The sequence below is a fragment of the Labeo rohita genome, chromosome 20, assembly GCF_022985175.1.
Source record: "Labeo rohita strain BAU-BD-2019 chromosome 20, IGBB_LRoh.1.0, whole genome shotgun sequence".
In the NCBI taxonomy this organism is placed as follows: Eukaryota; Metazoa; Chordata; class Actinopteri; order Cypriniformes; family Cyprinidae; genus Labeo; species Labeo rohita.
In genome coordinates, this window is record NC_066888.1 from 27,238,433 (window position 1) to 27,260,879 (window position 22,447).

Below are 22,447 nucleotides of genomic sequence, written 5' to 3' on the forward strand. Positions count from 1 at the left end.
CAAACGCACTCATTAACAGATGAAAGATCTGCGCTCTACATATTCCTCTAATTCACGCCGCAACAGGTGCAAATCAAAAAATGATTGTGTCTTGGTGATATGACTCTTTGACCCTGTTTGTTGGTACAACACTCTCAAAGGACTGTTTTTTTTTTTTTTTTTTTTATGTTTGCATGTTCGTGCAGGGCTTTGTGTGAGTGGAGACTTTTTATTATGAAGTATCGTTAAAGGACTGCTGTGCACTGTTCAAGTACATCAGAATAACTGATGTACTGCATGAATTCAGTAATATGTATGTTCATACATTTTTGAAGGGAGTTAGGACGTTTCATACAATGGAGTCTGGAAGCACATAGCTCCTTGTGAAGCCCAACTATATAGCATTAAAGAAGGTCCAAGAATAAAACATTTCAGTCTATTCTCCCGGTTTCCATGCAACTTGGAATAAAAGGTTGAACAAAAAGGTGGAGTGATTAAAATAATGCACAATCTTTTCATAGAATAAAACAAGTACATGGAAATGGCAAAGACAGAGACAGATTTCTGAAGAATATTAATTTGAAGATTTGTCTTTTAAACACCACTAGTTAGTCATCATTTCAGATTTTGTATTTTTTTTAATTCAACTTTAAAATAATTGTGCATGCATGAATGAATGAATGAATACCTGCTAGTTACATTACCTTACTTCATCAGTTTTTCTCTCCCTGTGGACATTTTCATTCTTATTATAGTGAAGACGGAAGATAGAAAATATTAAGGATAAGAGGCAGGAATGAGAATGGGAAATTTGTCATTCAAAAATTACTAATTTTTTTCTCTCTCATACAATGAATCAAAAACTAAAGCAAAGCAAGTTTATCTTAACCTGTGCCCATCTGGTAACACTTGAAAAGTGCTTTATTCTTCCACTACTGTGACTTTATATTAAGTACTACAGAAATGCATACACATCATACAAACTGATTGTCATTAAAGTATGTGGCACATTCTGGAAGTCATTTATTCTTTGCTTCCCATTGTTAAGATGATTCACAAGAAAGTTCCTCTTCAGAATGCCGTTGATTTCCCACAGATATTGAGGACTGTTCCCTCAAGGTTGAACAGGAAAAATAGTGCCCTTCAAGAGGCTCCAAATGCTTTATTAAATTACATCTTATATATAAAGGCAAGCAAAGCATTTTCGGTTGATATATATTGTTAGCATCCACATACATCTCAACAGATCTATTAGTGTTCAAAGTAGGGTGGAAGTAACAGTGAATGTACTGTACATCTGAAGTGATTTATTGGTGTACAGTACATCTGTGTTGTTTCATATATATATATATATATATATATATATATATATATATATATACTTAGTTTTTAACAATTATGTTTTTTCATTGTGCATACCAGTTAATCTCAATCAAACTGCAGTTGGGTTATTTTGATTCAATAAAAATAAAAAATACAGCTAACATAAAACACACACACACAAACATAAACACAAAAATATGATAACAATAAAAAACATGATTTTTGAAAATAAAAATAAAAAACAGTTTTCTGTTTTTACAAAAAACTCTTTCATATATAAAAAAACATTGTCATATATAATATAATTAATTTATATAACTAAGACCAAATGACTACTGTCATATATATATATAAAAAAGTCATGTCCATTTATTTTATACATATATATATATATATATATATACATATATATAATATGCCTCCTCTCTATCATACACACCATATAAGCTAAATATAATTAAAAAAAAAACTGAACATATAATTAACAATAGAATTAATATAATACACACTGTGTGCAGAATTATTAGGCATGTTGATATTTTGGTCATATTTTTTTCCCAAACACATTTTACCAATTCCAGACCACATCAGTCTTAATAACTACTGTTAATTTTGTATTTAATCATTTATATGTGATATATAACTGTCCATGAAGGCTGGAAGTGAAAAACTCCTTATATTCAGGTGTGCATAATTATTAGGCATGTTTTCTTTTACAGATAAAATGAGCCAAAAAAGATATTTAACCCAGACTGAAAATTCCAAATTATTAAATGCCCATGAGAAGAATGCAATACTAATGCATTACAAGAATTTGCAAAGTTAAGGCTTGACCATTGGACAGCGAAATGCTTGTTGAGTCTGCATGGTCAGAAAAAACAGGTGGAGAAGAAAAGATGCATGTTAACTGCAAAAGAATTAGGAATTAAGGTGAAGAATTAGGTGTGACACCATCAGGAACCGTTTAGTCTCCAGCGCCACCATTTTCCAGAACTGCAACCTACCTGGAGTCTTCAGAAGTACAATGTGTCAGGTTCTCAGAGACTTTGCTTGGTAAAAAATCCTAAAAAATGCCCCTGACTTAATAAGAATAACAAGTTGACGTGTTGTGAAATACATGAAGACAGTTTTTTTTTTTTTTATAGGCTTTATAGACAGATAAGTTGAGAGTGACTCTTGAAGGACAAGCATCACATCCTCTTGTACCTCTGATTCAAGAATTTATCTTCCAAAATCTGGCAGTACATTTTGGGAGTTCATGTTTAGTCTCCTATCCTGAAAAGTCTGACTTGCAGAGATGCACTAAAATGAACTAATGAACTAAAATACAGAAATATAACTACATGACTGACTACTATATATACAGACATGCTAAACAATTAAAATAATGAAATATCATTATATATATAATGAAATAATGAAATATATCATTAAAAGAATAATTGAAATAATGTATAATATTGTAAACGTGGTAAACAATTAAAATAATGGAAATATATTTTTATGTGTGTGTTTAGGAAGAGTTTACTTGAAAAAACTCAGTTTTTTAAATTTTTCAAAAATCATGTTTTTTATATTATAACCTTAAAATATCATATTTTTATTGTGCTTTATTGTGTTAGTTAGCTGTATTTTTTTTAGTTATGTTCACTTAATCAAAGTAACCTAACTGCAGTTTGATTTAGATTAATTGGAATGCATAATGAAAAAGTTATCTGTTTTTGCTAATTATATATGTATATATATGTGTGTGTGTGTGTGTGTGTGTATAATATCTAAATAATGAACTATAATAAATACTAATACTATTGCCTTGTTTTCTGTTATCATATATCAGCAGTTTCTTAATATTCTTAACATAATATTATTGTTATAAAATGTTAGATTTACCTGGCTCCAAGATGAATCCCAATAAATAAAGCCCTTAGCCAGTTGCATAGTAAAATGATATTTTGTGTAATACAATCTAATTAGTCATAATCCAATTATTTTACAGTAGCTTTTTATTTTTAGGTGGAGGTCTATAGGATAAGTCTTTCTAAAAAAAAAAATACTGCATTACTTCTAAACGTTGTCTTAATATTTGTGATAGAGATTTGTCTCGGCACATCTCTACCACCCCATTGAAAAGCGCCCCGTCACACCTGGCCATATTCGCCCAGACATCACATGTCTTGCCTTCACTGAACCTCATCTGGGCTGCCATAGAGACTTGGGACGTCCTCACAAAAGAGACACTGACACAGGCCAGTGCGGCAAAGGGCCGTAACAAAGAGACAAGGGGGATGGGGGACGTTCATTTTGCTTGACACACACAGTCAAAAACGCAATAGCGAAATATCAAAAAACCACACAGAACAGCAACAAAAACCCTCATGTGATTCTGCATGTACTGCATCAAACTCAGTCAGCCGCAAATGATACGAGCACCCAGGAGGATGTTTGCATCTTAGGTTTCAATAGTGTTTGTACCTACATTATTTGGAGATTTTGTTCACATATTATTTGCTCCTCGATGCCGAGGCACGAGCGTGGAGGAACATATTCATTTGATTTCACCCATTTGACACTTTCATTCCATTTGCATCAAGTGGCCCTCAATGGGCGTCTCACCTCCCGCTCTAATTAAAATGATGTTATGAATAGACTCCTTTCACTCCACCCAACTAATTGATAAACGTGCAAAGACTTCATCTCCAAAACACCCTCTGTCGAATGGAGATCATACAGGGCAAAAACAGGAGAGGAACCAGCTGGATGCTCAGTGTTTCCATAAAGCGTGTTAGGGTTCGCACTGACACGATTAAGAAAGCTAATGACTGCGTTTGCAATTATTTTTGCCTTAAAAAGAGGGGTGCACAAAAGAGGTTAAGCTGTTTTGACCAACCTGATAATCATAACGGCACTGGAGAAACATTGTAAAACAAGTCTTGTTTGAAAAAGTACATTCATTTTGTTCTATGACCAATCTGAAAGGATGTTTACATATGTTTTTTTGAAAATGCGCTCTTGGAAGCGCAACGCCAAGGCTAAGATTCTCATTCTGAAACTGTTCAATGAAGTTCCTCTGGATAAAGATGTCTGCCAAATGCATTAATTTATCTTGTAAAGAGTAGTAACAATTAAAAAGGACACAACAAATCAACTCTCAAGACTGTTTGGGGGTAAATTATTTTAGTTCTGCGCTGGCCTTGACGCGATACAGAATTACATGCTGACATTTACTGTACATCTATGCTGCATCTGAGAGAAACAAATTGATGTCAGCCATTGAAATCGAAGCATGGTCAAGACCCTCTCATGTGAGCCTTGAACAGGTAAATGACATTAAGTGGTTTAAGAACATTATAATTACGTCTGTCTGTGAGGTAAACATTTTGTCAAGATGCACTTAAGATATTTATTTCATTTTGTGGAGCATCCAAATAAAATCTCTGCCAGTTTAACTTAGAATTTGTTTCATTTTAAGCATTAAATCTATCTATCTATCTATCTATCTTTCTATCTATCTATCTATGTCAGTGCACAGTGCCGCAGGAGCTTCTCTGTCAGGAAGCCCATGAGAGATTCCCTCACACATTTACCACCAATGAGAGAAATGCCCACAATGCTCTTCAAATACTGTTACAGTGGCCTGCTGCTCACTCCAGGTTAGGACACATGCAGTTGTGGAATTCTTGAGCTTCTTGTTAGTCAAAACCTATGAACTGATAGACAGCCTTTGGCTGTGAAGAACTGTGGGGAAAACTGTGAAGGCCCAAAGGAAATACAGGTAATTAATTATAATAAGCTTTGAATGTCAGAACAATGAAAAAAATGTCACAGTTTTTATACAGACAGGCCTTAGGTGTGAAAATATCAACCCAAATAAAGATCACATCAGTTCTGATATAAATATCAGTTTTGTTTTCCAATAAAATATAGTTTTCCATAACTTTTTCTTACCTGATTTGATAATTAAGTATAAATATAATACATTTTGATGGGGTTTACGCTTTTCCCTCAACAGAATGGTAGATTTATTCACCTTATTATTCAACGCAAAGCCGTTTTCTATGAATGTGAAAGACTTCCGGTTTATTAACCGCTGTAGGGAAATGGCGCGCATAATAACAAACTGTAGTAAACGGTAAAATGGTTTGTATTACAAACCATCGTGTTCATAATTGAGATAATACATTAAAATTACATGGCAGTACACACCAGTTTGCAATATCAACAAGCTGTTTTGTACGGCTAAAACAGTTTAAAGACCGGAAGCCTCGCAGATCCCTGGTGAAAAAAACAGCATATGCTGGTTAGGTAGGTTTTGATGCTGGTTTATGCTGGTCCTTTGCTGGCTTTTGCTGGTCATGTTGCTGGTCAAGGACCAGCATGAACCAGCAAAGGACCAGCATAAACCAGCTAAGGACCAGCATAAACCAGCACCAAAACCTACCTAACCAGCATTCCAGCATCAAAACATACCTACCAGCAAATGCTGGTTTTTTCACCAGGGATAAAATGTAGGAATGGCCGCACCCGTTTTTACTGGAAAAATAAGGTGGATATATTATCTGAAAAGAAGTAGTATTAATTTATATTTACAATTTTGCTTCACAGGTTAATGTTTTACTGCAAAACAAGCAAAAACCGCTGAATAAAAATACATATTTTTGGCATTTCCTTTTAGGTCCGCTAAAATAGTAGCTTTTTGTTTTAAGTTTACGTTTATTTATTAACCAGGTGCTTTTATACGAATGTCCTACAAATAAAGGAACTTACAATAAAAACACATTTTAACGTTTAAAGTTAGTCAAACCAGATTCAAATGGCTGTGCTGTATTCAAATGCTGTATATCATTTTCTAAATCAGAGATTATAATGTATTAAACGGCCAAAGTGTTTCTGAACAGGTTCATGAGATGTAGATCTCTTGCACTACACTGCCCCTATGTGGACATAAAGCACCTAGCATACTACTTTTGTAGAAGACATAATGATGTATGTGGCATTAAGAGAGAGTCATTAAACAGAAAACAAGAATTGGACAAAAAGATGGAGAACCAAATTAGTTAGAACTTCCTCTCCCCATATGACAAAATGGATGCAATTGATCAAAAAATGTCAGTTTATCTTAATAATGGATTAGTTTCTTACAAACATGCAGTTTTTCACTTAACAAGATGTTAATTGATGGATTACTTGTGGATGTTTTTAGCAGCTGTTTGGACTCTCATTCTGACGGCACCCATTCACTGCAGAGGATCCATTGGTGAGTGAGTGATGTAATGCTAAATTTCTCCAAATCTGTTCTGATGAAGAAACAAACTCATCTACATCTTGAATAGCCGGAGGGTGAGTAAATTTTCAGCAATTTTACATTTTTGGTTTAATTATTCCTTTAAAGGAGAAGTTGACTTCCAAAACAAAAAATTTCCTGATAATTTTCCCCCATGTCATCCAAGATGTTCATGTCTTCTTTCTTCAGTTGCAAAGAAATTACATTTTTTGAGGGGAAACATTCCAAGAATTTTCTCCATAAAATGGACTTTAATGGCGGCCAATGGGTTAAAGTTCCAAATTGCAGTTTCAATGCAGCTTTAAAGGGCTCTGCACGATCCCAGCCGAGGAATAAGGCTATACCTAGTGAAATGTTTGTCAAATATGTCAAATGCTTAGTCAAAATTATATACTTTTTAACCACAAACTTGACGCATTACATAATCACATTGAAAAAGTCACGCATGGTTATTCTTCATTTGAGTACTTCGGTTCAAAAAGATGAAAAGGCGAATAACTCCATCTCATTTTCTCCTCCAACATTAGAAAATGACCAATTGTTTCATTAGATAAGACCCTTATTCCTCAGCTGGGATCGTGTAGAGCCCTTTGAAGCTGCATTGAAATTGCATTTTGGACCTTCAACCCGTTGGCCACCATTGAAGTCCACTATATGAAGAAAAATCCTGGAACGTTTTCCTCAAAAACCTTAATTTCTTTGTGACTGAAGAAAGAAAGAACATCTTGGATATTGGGGTGAATAAACCATCAGGAAATTTTCATTCTGGAAGTAGCCATACAGACAACATAACTTGTTATTGGTCAAGATTTAGGTTATGCGTCTACACGGAAAAGTGATCTTAAGGCCTCTTTAACTCATTACATTGGCTATTGACGCTTATAAAGTTATCGGACAATCTGTTAACAAACCCCTATTGGGAAATCTAGTCAAAAGCGTCCTCTGCAAACTGTACACAGTGATAAAGTTCCTTCATGGATGTGTTGCTACAGATGCTGTAGGGCTTTTTCCTCTCAACCCTGAAATCTCAAGTGTTGAGGAAACACTTCTACTGCGGAGTTGATCCTGGCGATAACGTGTTAACTATTACTGTCTAAAATGCAATCTGCATAGCTGTGTGCCGCTTGGCATTGAGGCTCTCTGTGTGAGCAATGAAAGCACAATGAGGCTGCATTTATTTAATTAAAGATACAGTAAAAACATAAATATTTGTCATTTCAGATAACCGTTTTCTATTTGAATATATGTTTTAAAATGAAATTTATAACTGTGATGCAAAGCTGAATTTTCAGCATCATTACTCCAGTCTTTTGTGTCACATGATCCTTCAGAAATCATTCTAATAAGATGATTTGCTGCCTTTTAATTTTTTTTTTTTTGATATTGTAAAAAACAGACATGACCTAGACTGTATGTCTGTCCCTCATGGCCTCATTTTTATTCACATTAAATTACATAAAGAATCTAACGTAAATAATAGTATACAATGGTATTATCACTTTTCAGTGCTATCAAATAAACCTTGCTAACCTACAACCACAGCTAGAGGAAATGAGCTTGGAAATGAGTGAAATGAGTGAACCCTGCTGGTTGATTAGAAATGTACATTTAATGTTAAATTAAACAAAGTTGGCATGAAATTACCCAATGGATACAAAAACATTGTACATACAGAAGCAATCTGGGGTCAGTAAGATTGGTTGATTTAATGATTTTTAACCAAATTAATACTTTTATTCAGCAAAGGTGCTCTGAATTGATCAAAAGTAACAGTTATAAAATATTTCTTCTCAAATCAGCATATTAGAATGATTTCTGAAGGATCATGTGACACTGAAGACTGGAGTAATGATGCTGAAAAATCAGCTTTGCATCACAGGAATAAATTACATTTAAAACATATTGAACTAAATAAAACAGTTATTTTAAATTGTAATAATATTTCACAATATTACTGTTTTTACTGTATTTTTAATTAAATAAATGCAAACATCAGTCAAAAGTTTACATACAGAATCTGCAAAATGTTAATTATTTTACCAAAATAACAGGAATCATACAAAATGCATGTTATGTTTTATTTAGTACTGACCTGTATAAAATATATCACATAAAATATGTTCACATATAGTCCACAAGAGAACATAATAGTTGAATTTATAAAAATGACCCTGTTCAAAAGTTTATAGAAGGTTCAAACTTCTTTCAAAAACCATAATTGGTATGTACAATGAATGACTGCTATATTCATAGATGTAAATTAAGATTTGAAAGCTGTTGTAAGAAGAGTGTCAATGATTATAAAAGCGCAAGAAGTAAATATGATTGTGACAGTAGTCAGTTAAGCACACATTACTGCACTAAACCCATCTCTCTCTGACACACACACACACACGGTCATAATTACACAGGATCTGTTGATCTTTGCTCTGCCAGAGCTGCATATGGAGTCTCCCTGCCTAATGCAAAGTTCTGGTTAAACATTGTCCCAAAGTTTGCGTTCTGCCTTCTGTTGTTTTTACACTAAAGCCCAGGCAATTGTTGGAGGCATTATTGACTTTGTAATTAAACTATTTTAACGTCAGGATTTTGTAATCATTACATTTCAAGCCATCTGTTCCTGTCCGAGGCCCGAAATGGATTTTCCCTTTGAGGAGATAAAGGCCAGCACAATGTGGCCTGTTTTATCATTTATCGTCACGTCTTTACACACAGACAAATGCTGAAATCCTCTTCCGAGCCGTGCGAGTTTGCACCGGCACCGTACATACAAATATATTATGATGCAATTATATCATTTCAGCCGATCTGATTATGGATTTATTAGCGTCCATCTGCTCAAAGACTAACAAAGCTGAATTTAAAGAACCCGGGGATGAATAAACCACAGCAAGAGTCACATTGTATGAACAGCTTGTGGCCTGGATTCCTGGTTTTAGTCAACACCTTTATCAACTTGTATGTTAACCTAGTTAACAAAGCAGAAATCAATTAATCTCTTAACATTAAGATAACACCCAAATTTGATCCACAATTATGCTTCCAGCTTGAAATGTCCTTACTGTGAAGTTATAATTAACTAAAACTAAACTTTTTAAAAAATAATCTAAATTTCATATTAAATAAATAAAATGAAAATTAGAAATGTTACCTTGGCAAAAAAAAAAAAAAAAAAAAAAAAAAGGTTAAAGCATTAAAATGGAAATATTTGTCTATCTGCACTTCAAGAAACCCCAGAAATAGTTATGTTACTAATTATATTACTATTCAAATATTTGGGGTTGGTAAGATATTTAATGTTTTTTTGTTTTAGTTTTTTTTTTCTTTTTTTTTTTTTGAAAGAAGACTCTTATGCCCACCAAGGTTGCATTTATTTGATACAATAAAAACAGTACATTTTTAAAATATTATTATTATTACCTTACAATTAAATCTCTTTGGTGTGAACCACGGTTATTAGACATATGTAACTGAAAAAATAAAATAAAATAAAATAAAATAAAATAAAATAAAATAAAAGTTCTAACTAAACTAAAACTAATGTAAAACTTAAACAGAAACAAAATAAACTTAAATAGTAATATAAAAAATAATTCATTAAATAACAAAAGCACATGACAAAATGACTACAAATTAAGTACAAGTAAAATAAAATAAAACAAAAATTACTAACCAAAAATTCTAACTAAACTAAAACTTAAACAGAAACAAATTAAACTTAAATATAACTATAAAAAACAATTAAGTAAATAACAAAAGCACATGACAAAATTACTACAAATAAAATAAAATAAAATAAAATAAAATAATAAAATAAAATAAAATTACAAACCAAAACTTCTAACTAAACTAAAACTAAAATAAAACTTATACAGAAACAAATTAAACTTAAATAGTAAAATAAAAAATATAAATAGTAAAAACTGAAAATATAAAATTAAGCTAAGTGGAAATATTAATAAAAACTCCAAGAGTATAGAAATAAAACTAAAATAACACTGGTGTGAACAGGCCTTTATTACATCTGATCTGAACATCTGCTGTCAAAGTCTGCTCTATTAATGTCCTTCTGCTGCTTTCACGCTTGTCTCTTTTCAATGACTGCATTAGTAATGTCCTTTATGGATAAATGCTTTTTCCAGGAAAGATATCATTTGAAACCGAAGGCTGATCATCTTTAGTTATGTGACTCTTTTGGTATGAACATCTATGAAACAATATCAAATGGTCGAAGTGTAGATAGCTTTTTACTTTGTGGTTTATTAAATAATATATTTAGACCAGAATAAAGAGAGCATTTATATATATATTATATATATTTTATTAATATATACAAGAATGCCAAATCAAGAACAATGATGAAATTATATTTTATACTACAAAACCTTAAATAAAAGATATAATTGAGCCATTACCTGTCACAATCCTAACTGTTAGCACAAAGAAACAATAAATCAGTTAGCCTGTTTGCAATGTAATTGGCAATGAAAAATATGCTGTAAGATATACAGATGAGCTAAAACATGTCTCACCTTCTGTGAGTATAGCAGAGATGTTGAATTACAGATAAGGTTTCAGTCAGGACGGCCCACCAGTTGACCCCATGAACACAGTGTTAATGGGGGGCAGAGACGACACCATTTCTCTGATCTCTGTGGTTCCCTGGAGAGGCAGCAGTGGATTCTGGGAGTGATAAGGAGCGGGGGTTCCATACATGCAGGGTGTCGAGATGGAGCAGGAATGAGCGATGCTGGATCCTGAAAAAAGACAAAATAAGGAAGATAACGCATAATTATGCAGTAATGAAATATATTATGTACAGCTGAAGTCAAAAGTTTACATAAAGAATCTGCAAAATATTAATTATGTTACCAAAATAAGAGGGAACATACAAAATGCATGTCATGTTTAATTTAGTACTGACCTGAACTGACCTGAAAGACGTTTGCATATAATCCACAAGAGAAAATATTAGTTGAACTTATAAAAATGACCCTGTTCAAAAGTTTATAGAAGGTTCAAACACTCACTGATGTGCCAGAATGAAAACACAATGCATTGAGAGCCGGGGGGGTGAAAACTTTTTGAATTTGAAGATCAGAGTAAATGTAACTTATTTTGTCTTCTGGGAAACATGTAAGTATCCTCTGTAGCTTCTGAAGGGCAGTACTAAATGAAAAAAAATATGATATTTAGGCAAAATAAAAAAAAAAATTACACATCCTCATTCTGTTCATAAGTTTTCACCCCCCCGGGCTCTTAATGCATTGTTTTTCCTTCTGAAGCATCAGTAAGCGTTTGAACCTTCTGTAATAGTTGCATATGAGTCCCTCAGTTGTCCTCAGTGTGAAAAGATGGATCTCAAAATCATACAGTCATTGTTGAAAGGGTTCAAATACACAAAAATGCTGAAAAAACAAAGAATTTGTGGGACCTGAAGGATTTTTCTGAAAAACAGCAGGCAGTTTAACTGTTCAGGACAAACAAGGGACTCATGAACAACTCTTAACAATCACTAAAAACAAAACAAAACTGCTTTGGATCATTCAGGTAACAACACAGTATTAAGAATCAAGTGTATGTAAACTTTTGAACAGGGTCATTTTTATAAATTCAACTATTATTTTCTCTTGTGGACTATATGTAAACGTTTTTATGTGAAATATCTTACTCAGGTCAGTACTAAATAAAAAATAACATGCATTTTGTAAGATCCCTCTTATTTTGGTAAAAGAATTAACATTTTGCAGATTCTGCAAGGTGTATGTGAACTTTTGACCTCAACTGTATCAAAATGTCCAAAAATAGCCATGCATAAAGGCTTTATTAAATATATACGGGAGGCTGGAGCTAGCTGTTACGCTATGTATAAGCACACACCTTAAAGGACACCCACATGCAAAATTGCACATGTTGTTTGAACATAAATGTGTGTTGGCAGTGTGTGTAAACAACCACCCTATGATGATAAAAAATCCATCCGCTCCTTTTTTAGTCCCCATAAATCATAAGCAGTGTCTGAGAACAAGCCGTTTGCAGAGACATAACCAACAGTGTTTTTGTAACTTATGTGTTCTTAACATAAACTTGTGTATTTGATTAAGCGCAATAAGACACGAAAGAGAACTTAGTTTTGTACTCACATGCCATGCAAAAGCCGTTTTCTGTGCGCATGCTCCGGATGTGTGCGCTCAGAAAACCGTATATCAGAAGTTTAAACTGATATGGCTTTAAAACATTTAAAATATTAAAAAATATTTAAAATCACGATAATCAAAACCAAACATATGTTTTTTAGCAGAGTACCTGAAAGCACATCTCTATTCTGAAAAAGGGGGCGGGGAGCAGTGGCTCATTTGCATTTAAAGAGACATGCATGAAAACAGCATGTCTCTTCTACTCAAAATAGGGTTTTTCAAAATGTTATAATAAATAATCTGTGGGGTATTTTGAGCTGAAACTTCACAGACACATTCTAGGGACACCTGAGACTTATATTACGTATTATAAAAAGGGACATAATAGGTCTCCTTTAAAATGTCTCTTCATTATATAGTTGACTCTTGTTATGTCAGTGTGGTTTTTAGAGTGTTTAGCTGTTATAGGTTCTGAGTGTGACAACTAGCCCCAGTTTCCCCTAAAAGGATTTCTGTGGTCACCTGCTGTGTGTGTGCCCATTGCGGACAGTTCAGTGTAGTAGGGTCTTGTTGTCTTCCTGCTCGTGTCATCCAGGATGTTCAGAGGGTCGTGCACTTCAGCATAGGCCGAAACGGAGCGGATACTGCTTACGCTGCTGATAACTGACACATGCTGATCGATAAACGTGCCCATCCTCTGAGTGTCCACATACCCGCTACTGCTGTAATATCCTGGTCAGAGGAAAGACAAGCATCTGAGCAGCATACTAACATAATTAAGATAAACTATGAATGAAAAAATGTAATTTATTCCTGTGATGCAAAGCTTGAATTTTCCTTCTGAAATCATTCTTCTAATAGGCTGATTTGCTGCTCAAGAAACATTTCTAATTATTGTCAATTTTGAAAACAATCTTATTTATGTAAGATTTTCTGATGAACAGAAATTATTTAGAATAGAAGAGATAATAAATGTCTTAACTGTCACTTTTGATCAATTTAATGCATCCATGCTGAATAAAAAAATATTTATTTTTCTTGCTTTAAAAAAATTACTGATCCCTAATTTTAAACAGTAGTGTATATTTTTTTTTATAAATGTATGTAATGCACTCTTAGTTGCCAATAATAACTCTTTTCTCACCATTGTGCCCAGAGCTGCAAACTGGGCCTGTACATCCATCTCCACTGGCAGCACTTCCTCCAAAGCTGTATCCAGTGGAATCCAGCAGCTGTACACCCTCAGTATCCATCACAGGATCACCTGAGGCTGCGTATCCAGTCGCTGCAACCCTCGAGCTGTAGGGGGACACGGTGCAGCTGCTGCTAAAGCAGTCTTTGGTCAGCTGGTGTCCAGAGAAGGGTGCGTAGCGGCTGCTTTCAGCACGAGCCTGATAGGCTGATGTTGGAGTGTGAGTCTGAGCTCTGAACACAGGCTGGTAGTAAGAGGAGTTTGGGTAGGAGCCAGAACTTGTATTGTGCAGACTCTGGTACATGGTATCGGAGAAGGCCTGGCAGGCCACTTGGGGCTGGATGGGACAGCTGCTCTGCGGCCTCACAGCCATCGGGCCCTGGTTGATCACGCTGCTACGGTTGATCATGGCTGGAGAGATCGGAGGGGTCATCAGGGGGGCGCTGTTCTGCGAGTAATCCATTTGACCTTAAAAATATTAGTAGTTGTATTATTATGAATTATTGTATTGGAAATTTTCACTCAGAAATTGCTAGTAAATTTCACAATTAAATGGATAGTTCACCCAAAAATCTAAATTCTGTCTCTCCCTCATGTCGTTCCAAACCCGTAAGACCTTTGTTCGTCTCTGGAACACAAATTCTGAGAGCTTTCTGACCCTGCTTAGACAGCAATGTAACTGAAATGAAAGCTCTCGGATTTTATCATACAATATTTTAATTTGTGTTCCGACGATGAAGGGTGAGTATTTAATGACAGAATTTTTATTTTTGGGTGAACTATCCCTTTAATTACAATGAAACAGCAACACATTGAATTAAATGTGAGATTTAGAAGTAGAACGACTTAAATAGTATTTTATATTGTAAAACATACTTCCTTGTTTTATTTACAACTTTAAAATAGTAGGTTTGTGTTAAAAGATTTATGCATTCCTCTTCCAAAATGATGCTATTAATATATTAATATTGAAATATTGAAATGAAGAATTGCTTAATATCCTTATAGAGAAAAAGATTTACTACATTAATATTGTAATGCAAATAATTATATTATTAATATTAAATATTAATAATTATAATTAAAAGACAATAACAGCATCATTTTGGAGGAGGAATGCATAAATATTTTAAGACAAACCTAACTATATGGTAAAAAATTATTTTCCAAAGTTGTTAATAAAACAAAGATTATTTTACAAGAATAGAAGTATATTTTACAAGAAAATACTATTTCAGTCTGTCTGCTTTAAAATTTAATGTTTAATTCAATGTGTTGCCATTTCTTTGTAATTAATTGTTAAATTTACTAGCAATTTCTAATTTACTTCCAGATATGAGCTTTGAAGTTGTAAAGCAATGATATAGAAAATATTATTACATTATTTATTTATTAATGTTTAAAAATCTTGTTAAATATTTTCAATACCTTACACTAAATAAGGGTTCCAAAAGGGTGCAGTGATGTCATAGAAGAACCATTTTTGGTTCCCCAAAGAACCTTTCAGTGAACAGTTCCTAAAAGAACCATTTTGAAGAATGTTTTAAAAATCTAAAGAACCTTTTTTAGACTATAAAGAACCTTTTCTGCATTCAAAAGGTTCCATGGATGTTCAAGGTTCTTTACAGAACCATTGATGCCAATAAAGAATCTTTATTTTTGAGAGTGTAGTCTTTGGTTTCAACCTGATTCACCTAATCTTTTCATCAAAGAATTGCATATCCTTATGGAGAAAATAACAGGAAAATACTTTTTTCACTATATTAAACATGATTATGTCTATAACTGATGTGAGCTGCTGTTTCCAAGTACCAGATATAGTAAAGTTGTCCGGATCGGTGCTATGGTACACAACAGTACCGGTCCCGAGCCCCTGCTGTGCAGCTGTGAGCGACAGGAAATCATGTTCTGGTGGGTTCTCGTCCTTAACAGTCGAATCACTGGACGCCACACCAGATTTATTCCGATTGGCCAAGAAACAGGAACTTGGGGAGGCGGTGAATGTAGCCTTGCTAGCATCTGTCAAAATGAAAGGATCAGAGATAATTAGGTAAAAAGGCATTTGAATATACACTACCGTTTAAACATTTGGGGTCAGTCAGAGATTTTTCCATGTTTAAGAAATAAATACTTTTATTCAGCTAGGATGCATTAAATTGACCAAAAGTGATAGTTAAAACATCCATAATATTACAAAATATTTTTTTTTTTTTTTTTTTTTTTTATGCATGTCTGGATAAAATGGAAATGGTGATCAAAAAAATGTGATAATTTCCACAAAAATAAGCAGCGCAATTGTTTTCAACACTGATAATAATAATAATAGTTCTTGAACTCCAAATCAGCATATTAGAATTATTTCTGAGGGATCATGTGACACTGAAGACTGGAGTAATGATGCTGAAAATGTTTTGATCACAGGAATAAATTACATTTTATAACATATTACAATAGAAAATAGTTATTTTAAACTGTAATATTTCTTTATGCTTTTAAAGTATTTCTGATCAAATAAATGCAGCCTTGGTGTTTCAAAAACATTAACAAATAATACTTTTTAATGGTAGTGTGGAGTAAAATAACAAACTAATAAAAGGCCTGCTAATACGCCTATAAATAAAACTAAATTGTTAGGGTACCTGCACTCCTCATGTATTTCTCCAGTAGATTCTGAAGGTCTTGCTCCTTGTCATTGTTGAATTGTGTTTCAATAGCTAGCAGGATGTACTCATCCAAAAGCATCCGAATGAGGTGGAATGAGCCTGTAAGTAACATTAAAAGTGATTAAAAGTAGCTTTACTTAGATGCACACAAACTCTGGCTTTATTCAGAACAGCACACTAATTGTCCTATTTTTGCATTTTATGTTATAGTATTCCTGAATGACCGATTATACAAAAAAAAAAACACACTATGCAGGGTACTCAATCCCACAATGCAATGCGCACAACCTGACTTTCCCACGGGTTTCAGCAAGTTATTGCTGAGGTCAAATGTGTGGCCTTCCAGGTGATACTGTTTGGCTTGTGAACACCTGTAGGGTCATCAAATGTTAGGAACACTGAGAAAGGTCGCTCCCTAATCAGGGTGCACACACGCATCACAAGATAAAGCTTTGTTTGCACAGGCTTTTATGGCTCATTCTCCGCAGTGGATCCCCAGCTAAAGAGCCTGAACGAACAGTACAGATTTATGCTCCAATTATACCTAGAGAATTCAAAAGCAACTGAATTAGTGACTACATTTTGTATGAATGCATGCTAAAGGTTTACCAAAACTAGTCGCATTGTTTAGGGTGAGATTGTGCATCACTCGTGCTCCAAAAAAACTCCACTTCAGAAGGAAATCTTGAGCTCGCTTCTTCACCGACCGTCCATTTTGTTTACTGGGCTAGAAGACAGATGATATGCAATTTAACATTATCAGTCATGGCTAGCTGGGATACTCTGAGCGTGAAATGCGACAAACCTTAATAACTTTCTGCTCGACCACTGAGTCCAGCCATTCAATGAACGACTCTACTGTGGCGTTTTTCCTCAGGAGGTCTTTCAACTCTTGAAACACTGAAATGGAGTCATCTAGCAAACAAGATCAAGAAACCGTGAATATATTTTGAGGCTCAGCATGTGAGATGTGAGAAAAAAAACATTTAAATATTTGACTGCCAAGCCATTAGTAACTCACATTCAGAGTAGAAGTCTGAATCCTGGTCATTTGTGATTGAAAGGAGTGCTTGAGAACCAATACTGTTCAGATCCACCTTATCAATATCATTCACCATAGAAGTCACTACGTTCTGGTCAAAAAGTGCAGGTCTTGCAATCTGAAAATGTATAAATCTATTATAGTTGCACTTTTATTTATAAAGCGACCAAATGCTTTAAAAGATTTATTGATGCATTGCACATGTCTACCTGTGCAAGATGTAAAAATGAGGTCTGTCTCTTTAAGGAGGATACAAATCGTCGCGCTATGGGCAGTTTCTTTTCTGAGAGGATTTCTGGAAGATTCTCTAAGGAAGATACCATCCAGTGTTCCCAGTGCTTGGCAAAATTTCGAATATCTGCCAAAAGACTGGAGATATTTTCCTAAATTCACTCAAAAACACTTGATGATATCAAATTCAACATCTCCTGAATTCATTGCATATAAACCAAATGTGAACTACATAATGTAGTGATTTAATAGACAAACCTCTCTGGCATGTCCTGCATTGTAGCAGGGATGAGAACATCGGTCAGAACCTGTGAAAAACAATTCAGCCAGTTTGTCGGTCAAACATGATGTGACAAATGTGACCCTGGACCACAAAACCAGTCGTAAGAAGCGCAAGTATATTTGTAGCAGTAGTCAACAAAACACTGTATGGGTCAAAATGATCAATTTTTCTTTTATGCCAAAAAGGATATTAAGTGAATATCATGTTCCATGACCATAAATATATCAAAACATTTTGATTAGTAATATGCATTGCAAAAAACTTCATTTGGACAACTTTAAAGGCGATCACAGGGAAATACTGTCCTATCCTAACAAACCATACATCAATGGAAAGCTTATATGAGCTACTGTTAAAAAAATTAATTAATTAAAATAATAATTTATATTAATATATTCTAGTATGCTGAATTTTTGATGTCTAGCTGTCAAATGATTAATCATGATTAATCGCATCCAAAATAAATGTTTTTGTTATATAATATATATGTGTGTGCTGTGTATATTTATTGTATATATATATATATATATATATATATATATAAATACACACACATGCTTGAATATATTTAAAAAAAACTTTTTTTATGTTTATATATTAAATATATTTATATTTAATATTAATTATATGAATAAAAATATATATTGTAATATATATGTAAACACATGTAAATATTTCCAAATATATATATATATATACTGTATGTGTGTGTATTTATATATACATAATAAATATACACAGTACACACAAATATATTTTGTAAACAAACACTTTTATTTTGGATGCGATTAATCGTGATTAATCGTTTGACAGTGCTAAAATGAGATCATAATTATTAGTTTAATAGTCTAAACATATATATTTTTTTGTCATGAATACTGAAATTGTTTATTTCAATTTTACACGTTTTTTGTATATTTTAATTGTTTGATTATTTCATTATAGCTTTAAAAATGCAATATATTTCTTTGATTGATTTTCTTATTTTGAGATTTCTAAGATTCAAAGTCTAGCTTTGGGACAAGGGTACAACAACAAAAAATAACACATACACCCCTGGCAAAGTGTGGTTTTGGACGATATCAGCATAAATCCTGATCATTTTTTTGGTGCAAATACATTAAAGTAACTTGACATTATCATTGAAGACCAGCAATAATAATTTTCATTTTGATTACATAATAATGGCAGTATATACATGTCAAAGTCAGACATGCCCCTTTGCCAGCTGTGATGCCTGGTTACTGGTTTAAACTTGGCCCAGGTTTTTAAAAGATTTTTGGGTCAGCACACCTTAATAGCTTCAACAATTGATTGCCAATTAAGTTTAGAATACAGTGAATTTAGGCCCAAATTATGCAGAGCTGTAATAGCTACTAATGGTGGATATATTAATGAAACGAAAGTTTACATTTTTTTCTATGTATAAACTGTTTATGTAATAAAATATGTTTTTGCACAAATTAAAAAGGATTCATGCCAATATTTTCCAAAACCCCACTTTTCTAAGAAATTATTCATAGTAGAAAGTGTTCAAGACACTTTTACTGTGACTACATAACAAAGTTATAAAAACTATAATGTTTTAGTTTCAATAAAAATCAATTCCTGGGACATACATTACCATTTCAAAAGATTTTCTTTAAATTAATTTTTTTTTCAGCACGAATGTATTAAATTAATCAAAAGTTACAGCAAGGACATATTTTCTAATGTTGCGAAAGGTGATATCTTAAATAAATGCTGTTATTTGAACTTTACATTTCTTAAAAAATCTATTAGTTTCTAAACACCTAACTGTTTTAAACCAACCCAAAACCTTTAAACGAAAGTATAAAAGTGGCTATAGTTAAAAAAACATCCAGATATGAGTGAAATACACTCACTTTGTAGAGTATAGAGTCGCACACACAGAAGATGTCCACGATGACTGGATTCTCCAGCAGTGGAAGGAGATGTTCAGGCATTCCTTGCCAGAAGTGAAGCAAAAAGTTCTGGATCTGGAAAAATGGGATTAATTGCTGTGTATTTTTCTAAAATCTACTTATGAAAACAGATTATTTTAGAGCTTAAAATAGCACCTCCTCAAAGTTGACATTAATGGCATTATCCAGGATGCACTGACAGTGAGTTTTGTACATCATAATCAATGTGTCGACCTAGCAAATGAAAAGAATGGTAGGATCTGAAATGAGTAAATTAGAAGTAGCACATATAAACAGCATTTTGAAATGGGTCTCCATAGAAATCAACAGACCTTATCTTTTGAAACAGACTCCTGGAGCACTAAATGCTGTGCACTTGGGAATTCAGGTAAAAGAGTTCCTGTTTTAGAACTAAGAGAGTATTTCCTGGTGAATCCTCCCTGTGAATAATAAAGAGCAGCCATATAAGTATTATTATTCTACTCTTATAGATAGCAAAACATGACCGTTTTCTTTAAATATATACATGTGCAATGTATATGAAGGTCTCATATTTTAAAAGAACGCATGAGTAAGCACAAACTAGTTAAGGGTAAGCAAGGATGCATTAAATTAATACCAATCACTGATAATAATAATAGCACCAAATCAGCATATTAGTATAATTTTTGAAGCATCATGTGGCACTGAAGAATGGAGTAATGATGCTGAAAATTCAGCTTTAAAATCACAGGAATAAATTACATTTAAAAAAATATATAAATAGAAAACAGTTCTTTTAAATTGCAATAATATTTTGCAATATTACAGTTTTACTGTATTTTAATCAAATAAATGCAGCCTTGGTGAGCATTAGAGACTATACAAAAACATTTTAAAAAGTGTAACAACCCCAAACACTTCTGAACAGTATATATCAATTTCCTAAAAATGTTGAGATATATATTTTTTTTTTAATGTGAAAAAACATAATAGCAAAACTTCTAACCTCATTTTTTAGCTTGCTTCCAGAGAATCTATGCAAAACACATAAGAGACATTACTGATATAATAAAACATGTAAATGAATCATGAAAATAAACTTTATTAAATATAATGTGCTTCAGCATGGGCATTGAAAAAATCACTTTTGCATTACAGATTATTCAAAACATTCAAGGATTTACGACTGGATGCTGAATTAAAGGGATGAAGGTCAAAACTCACCGTGTCAAACCTTTTCCTGAATAAACAGAGTGATAATACGCACTGCTCTCCTTGATTCCAATACCATAATAATGATACCTGAAAGACATTCAGAAGCCAAACACAGATGTAGCCATTTATATAGCAGATTAAATAGTAATAACATTTTTTAGTCAGTAACCAGGCCATTTGGCTCTTTCGTACTTCGAATGGCCTCTGGTTCCAAGCCTTCGCGTTGTAAGAAGAGGAAATTTCTGCCTTATGGTCTGCAATGACAAAAAATAGAGCTCTAATGAACCGTATGATATAAAATCAATAGCTACGTCTGAAAACATACATATATGGCAAGCACTTCTACTAGGTGTTTATCAAGACATATTTCTAAAATACGCCTAAAATGCTACTGAGAATGTTTCTAATAACTATCTGAAGATATAAAAACTTCTCTTACCTTTCCAAAAGTGGCAGCACAAGCAGGATCTAATTTCTCCTTCCGACAAAAGTCTAGATAATGAGCGTAGAGGATGCACCGTGGCAGGCAAACGCCTTCGCAAACTATGTAGTTTTCCTCAAGCCTAATAAAACAATAAAACCCAAGCGTAGTGTCATTCTTTGCTTCCACTTTCTGTGCATTATTTATAATGGCAAGTTTCATTAAAAAAAGAAATGATGAGAGAGTACCATTGTAAAGTAAGTTGAGTCTGTTTCTTCTTGTCCTTGATGATCTGACTGATGCTTTTCTTTGGCACAGTTTGTTTGACAGAGAACGTCTTAGAATAATCCAGGTGGCCCAGGTCCTCTTCAGAGGAAATGCTTCCATTACTTTCATCAGCTTCTGCCAAATGAATAACATACATAGCTTTCAAACGGTGACGTGTGCCAAAACTATTCATACCGTATAATTGCTAAACAAACTGGCGACAGATTGAGAATTTTCGAGCTGAAAGCATAGCAGTAGTTTAATCAAAGCCAGTTTGAAAACAATTTACAACAAAGATGATTTTCCTTACCTGATTTAATGCCAGAATCCTCCTCCTCATCAAGCCTGGCTTTGAAAAACATGTTTTTCCCGAGATTGTCTTGGTCAACAAGAATTGTCGCGTGGAGGTCATCTGCGTTTTTGCAAGCTCTCTTTGTCTGCGACGCTTGTAGTTGATGAAACGTGTCATTCTTCAATGGACTCCCTATATTTCTTTTCATTGGCAT

The 22,447-nt window shown here is 33.5% G+C and overlaps 1 protein-coding gene across 1 annotated transcript; it reads right to left on the reverse strand.

The window, feature by feature from the left end:
• Window positions 1-10,968: 10,968 nt before the first annotated feature.
• On the reverse strand, window positions 10,969-22,447 carry rfx6 (regulatory factor X, 6). The gene is made up of 20 exons (XM_051139424.1): window positions 22,252-22,447; window positions 21,923-22,076; window positions 21,693-21,816; window positions 21,446-21,507; window positions 21,263-21,340; window positions 21,045-21,072; window positions 20,389-20,496; window positions 20,213-20,290; window positions 20,018-20,131; window positions 18,107-18,156; window positions 17,827-17,986; window positions 17,597-17,735; window positions 17,381-17,490; window positions 17,185-17,302; window positions 16,552-16,674; window positions 15,725-15,931; window positions 13,865-14,380; window positions 13,243-13,452; window positions 11,116-11,340; window positions 10,969-11,013 (listed from the first exon to the last, which is right to left on the reverse strand). The coding sequence occupies exons 1-19, from the start codon at window positions 22,445-22,447 to the stop codon at window positions 11,162-11,164; spliced, it is 2,754 nt and encodes a 917-aa protein (XP_050995381.1). The 3' UTR covers window positions 10,969-11,013; window positions 11,116-11,161.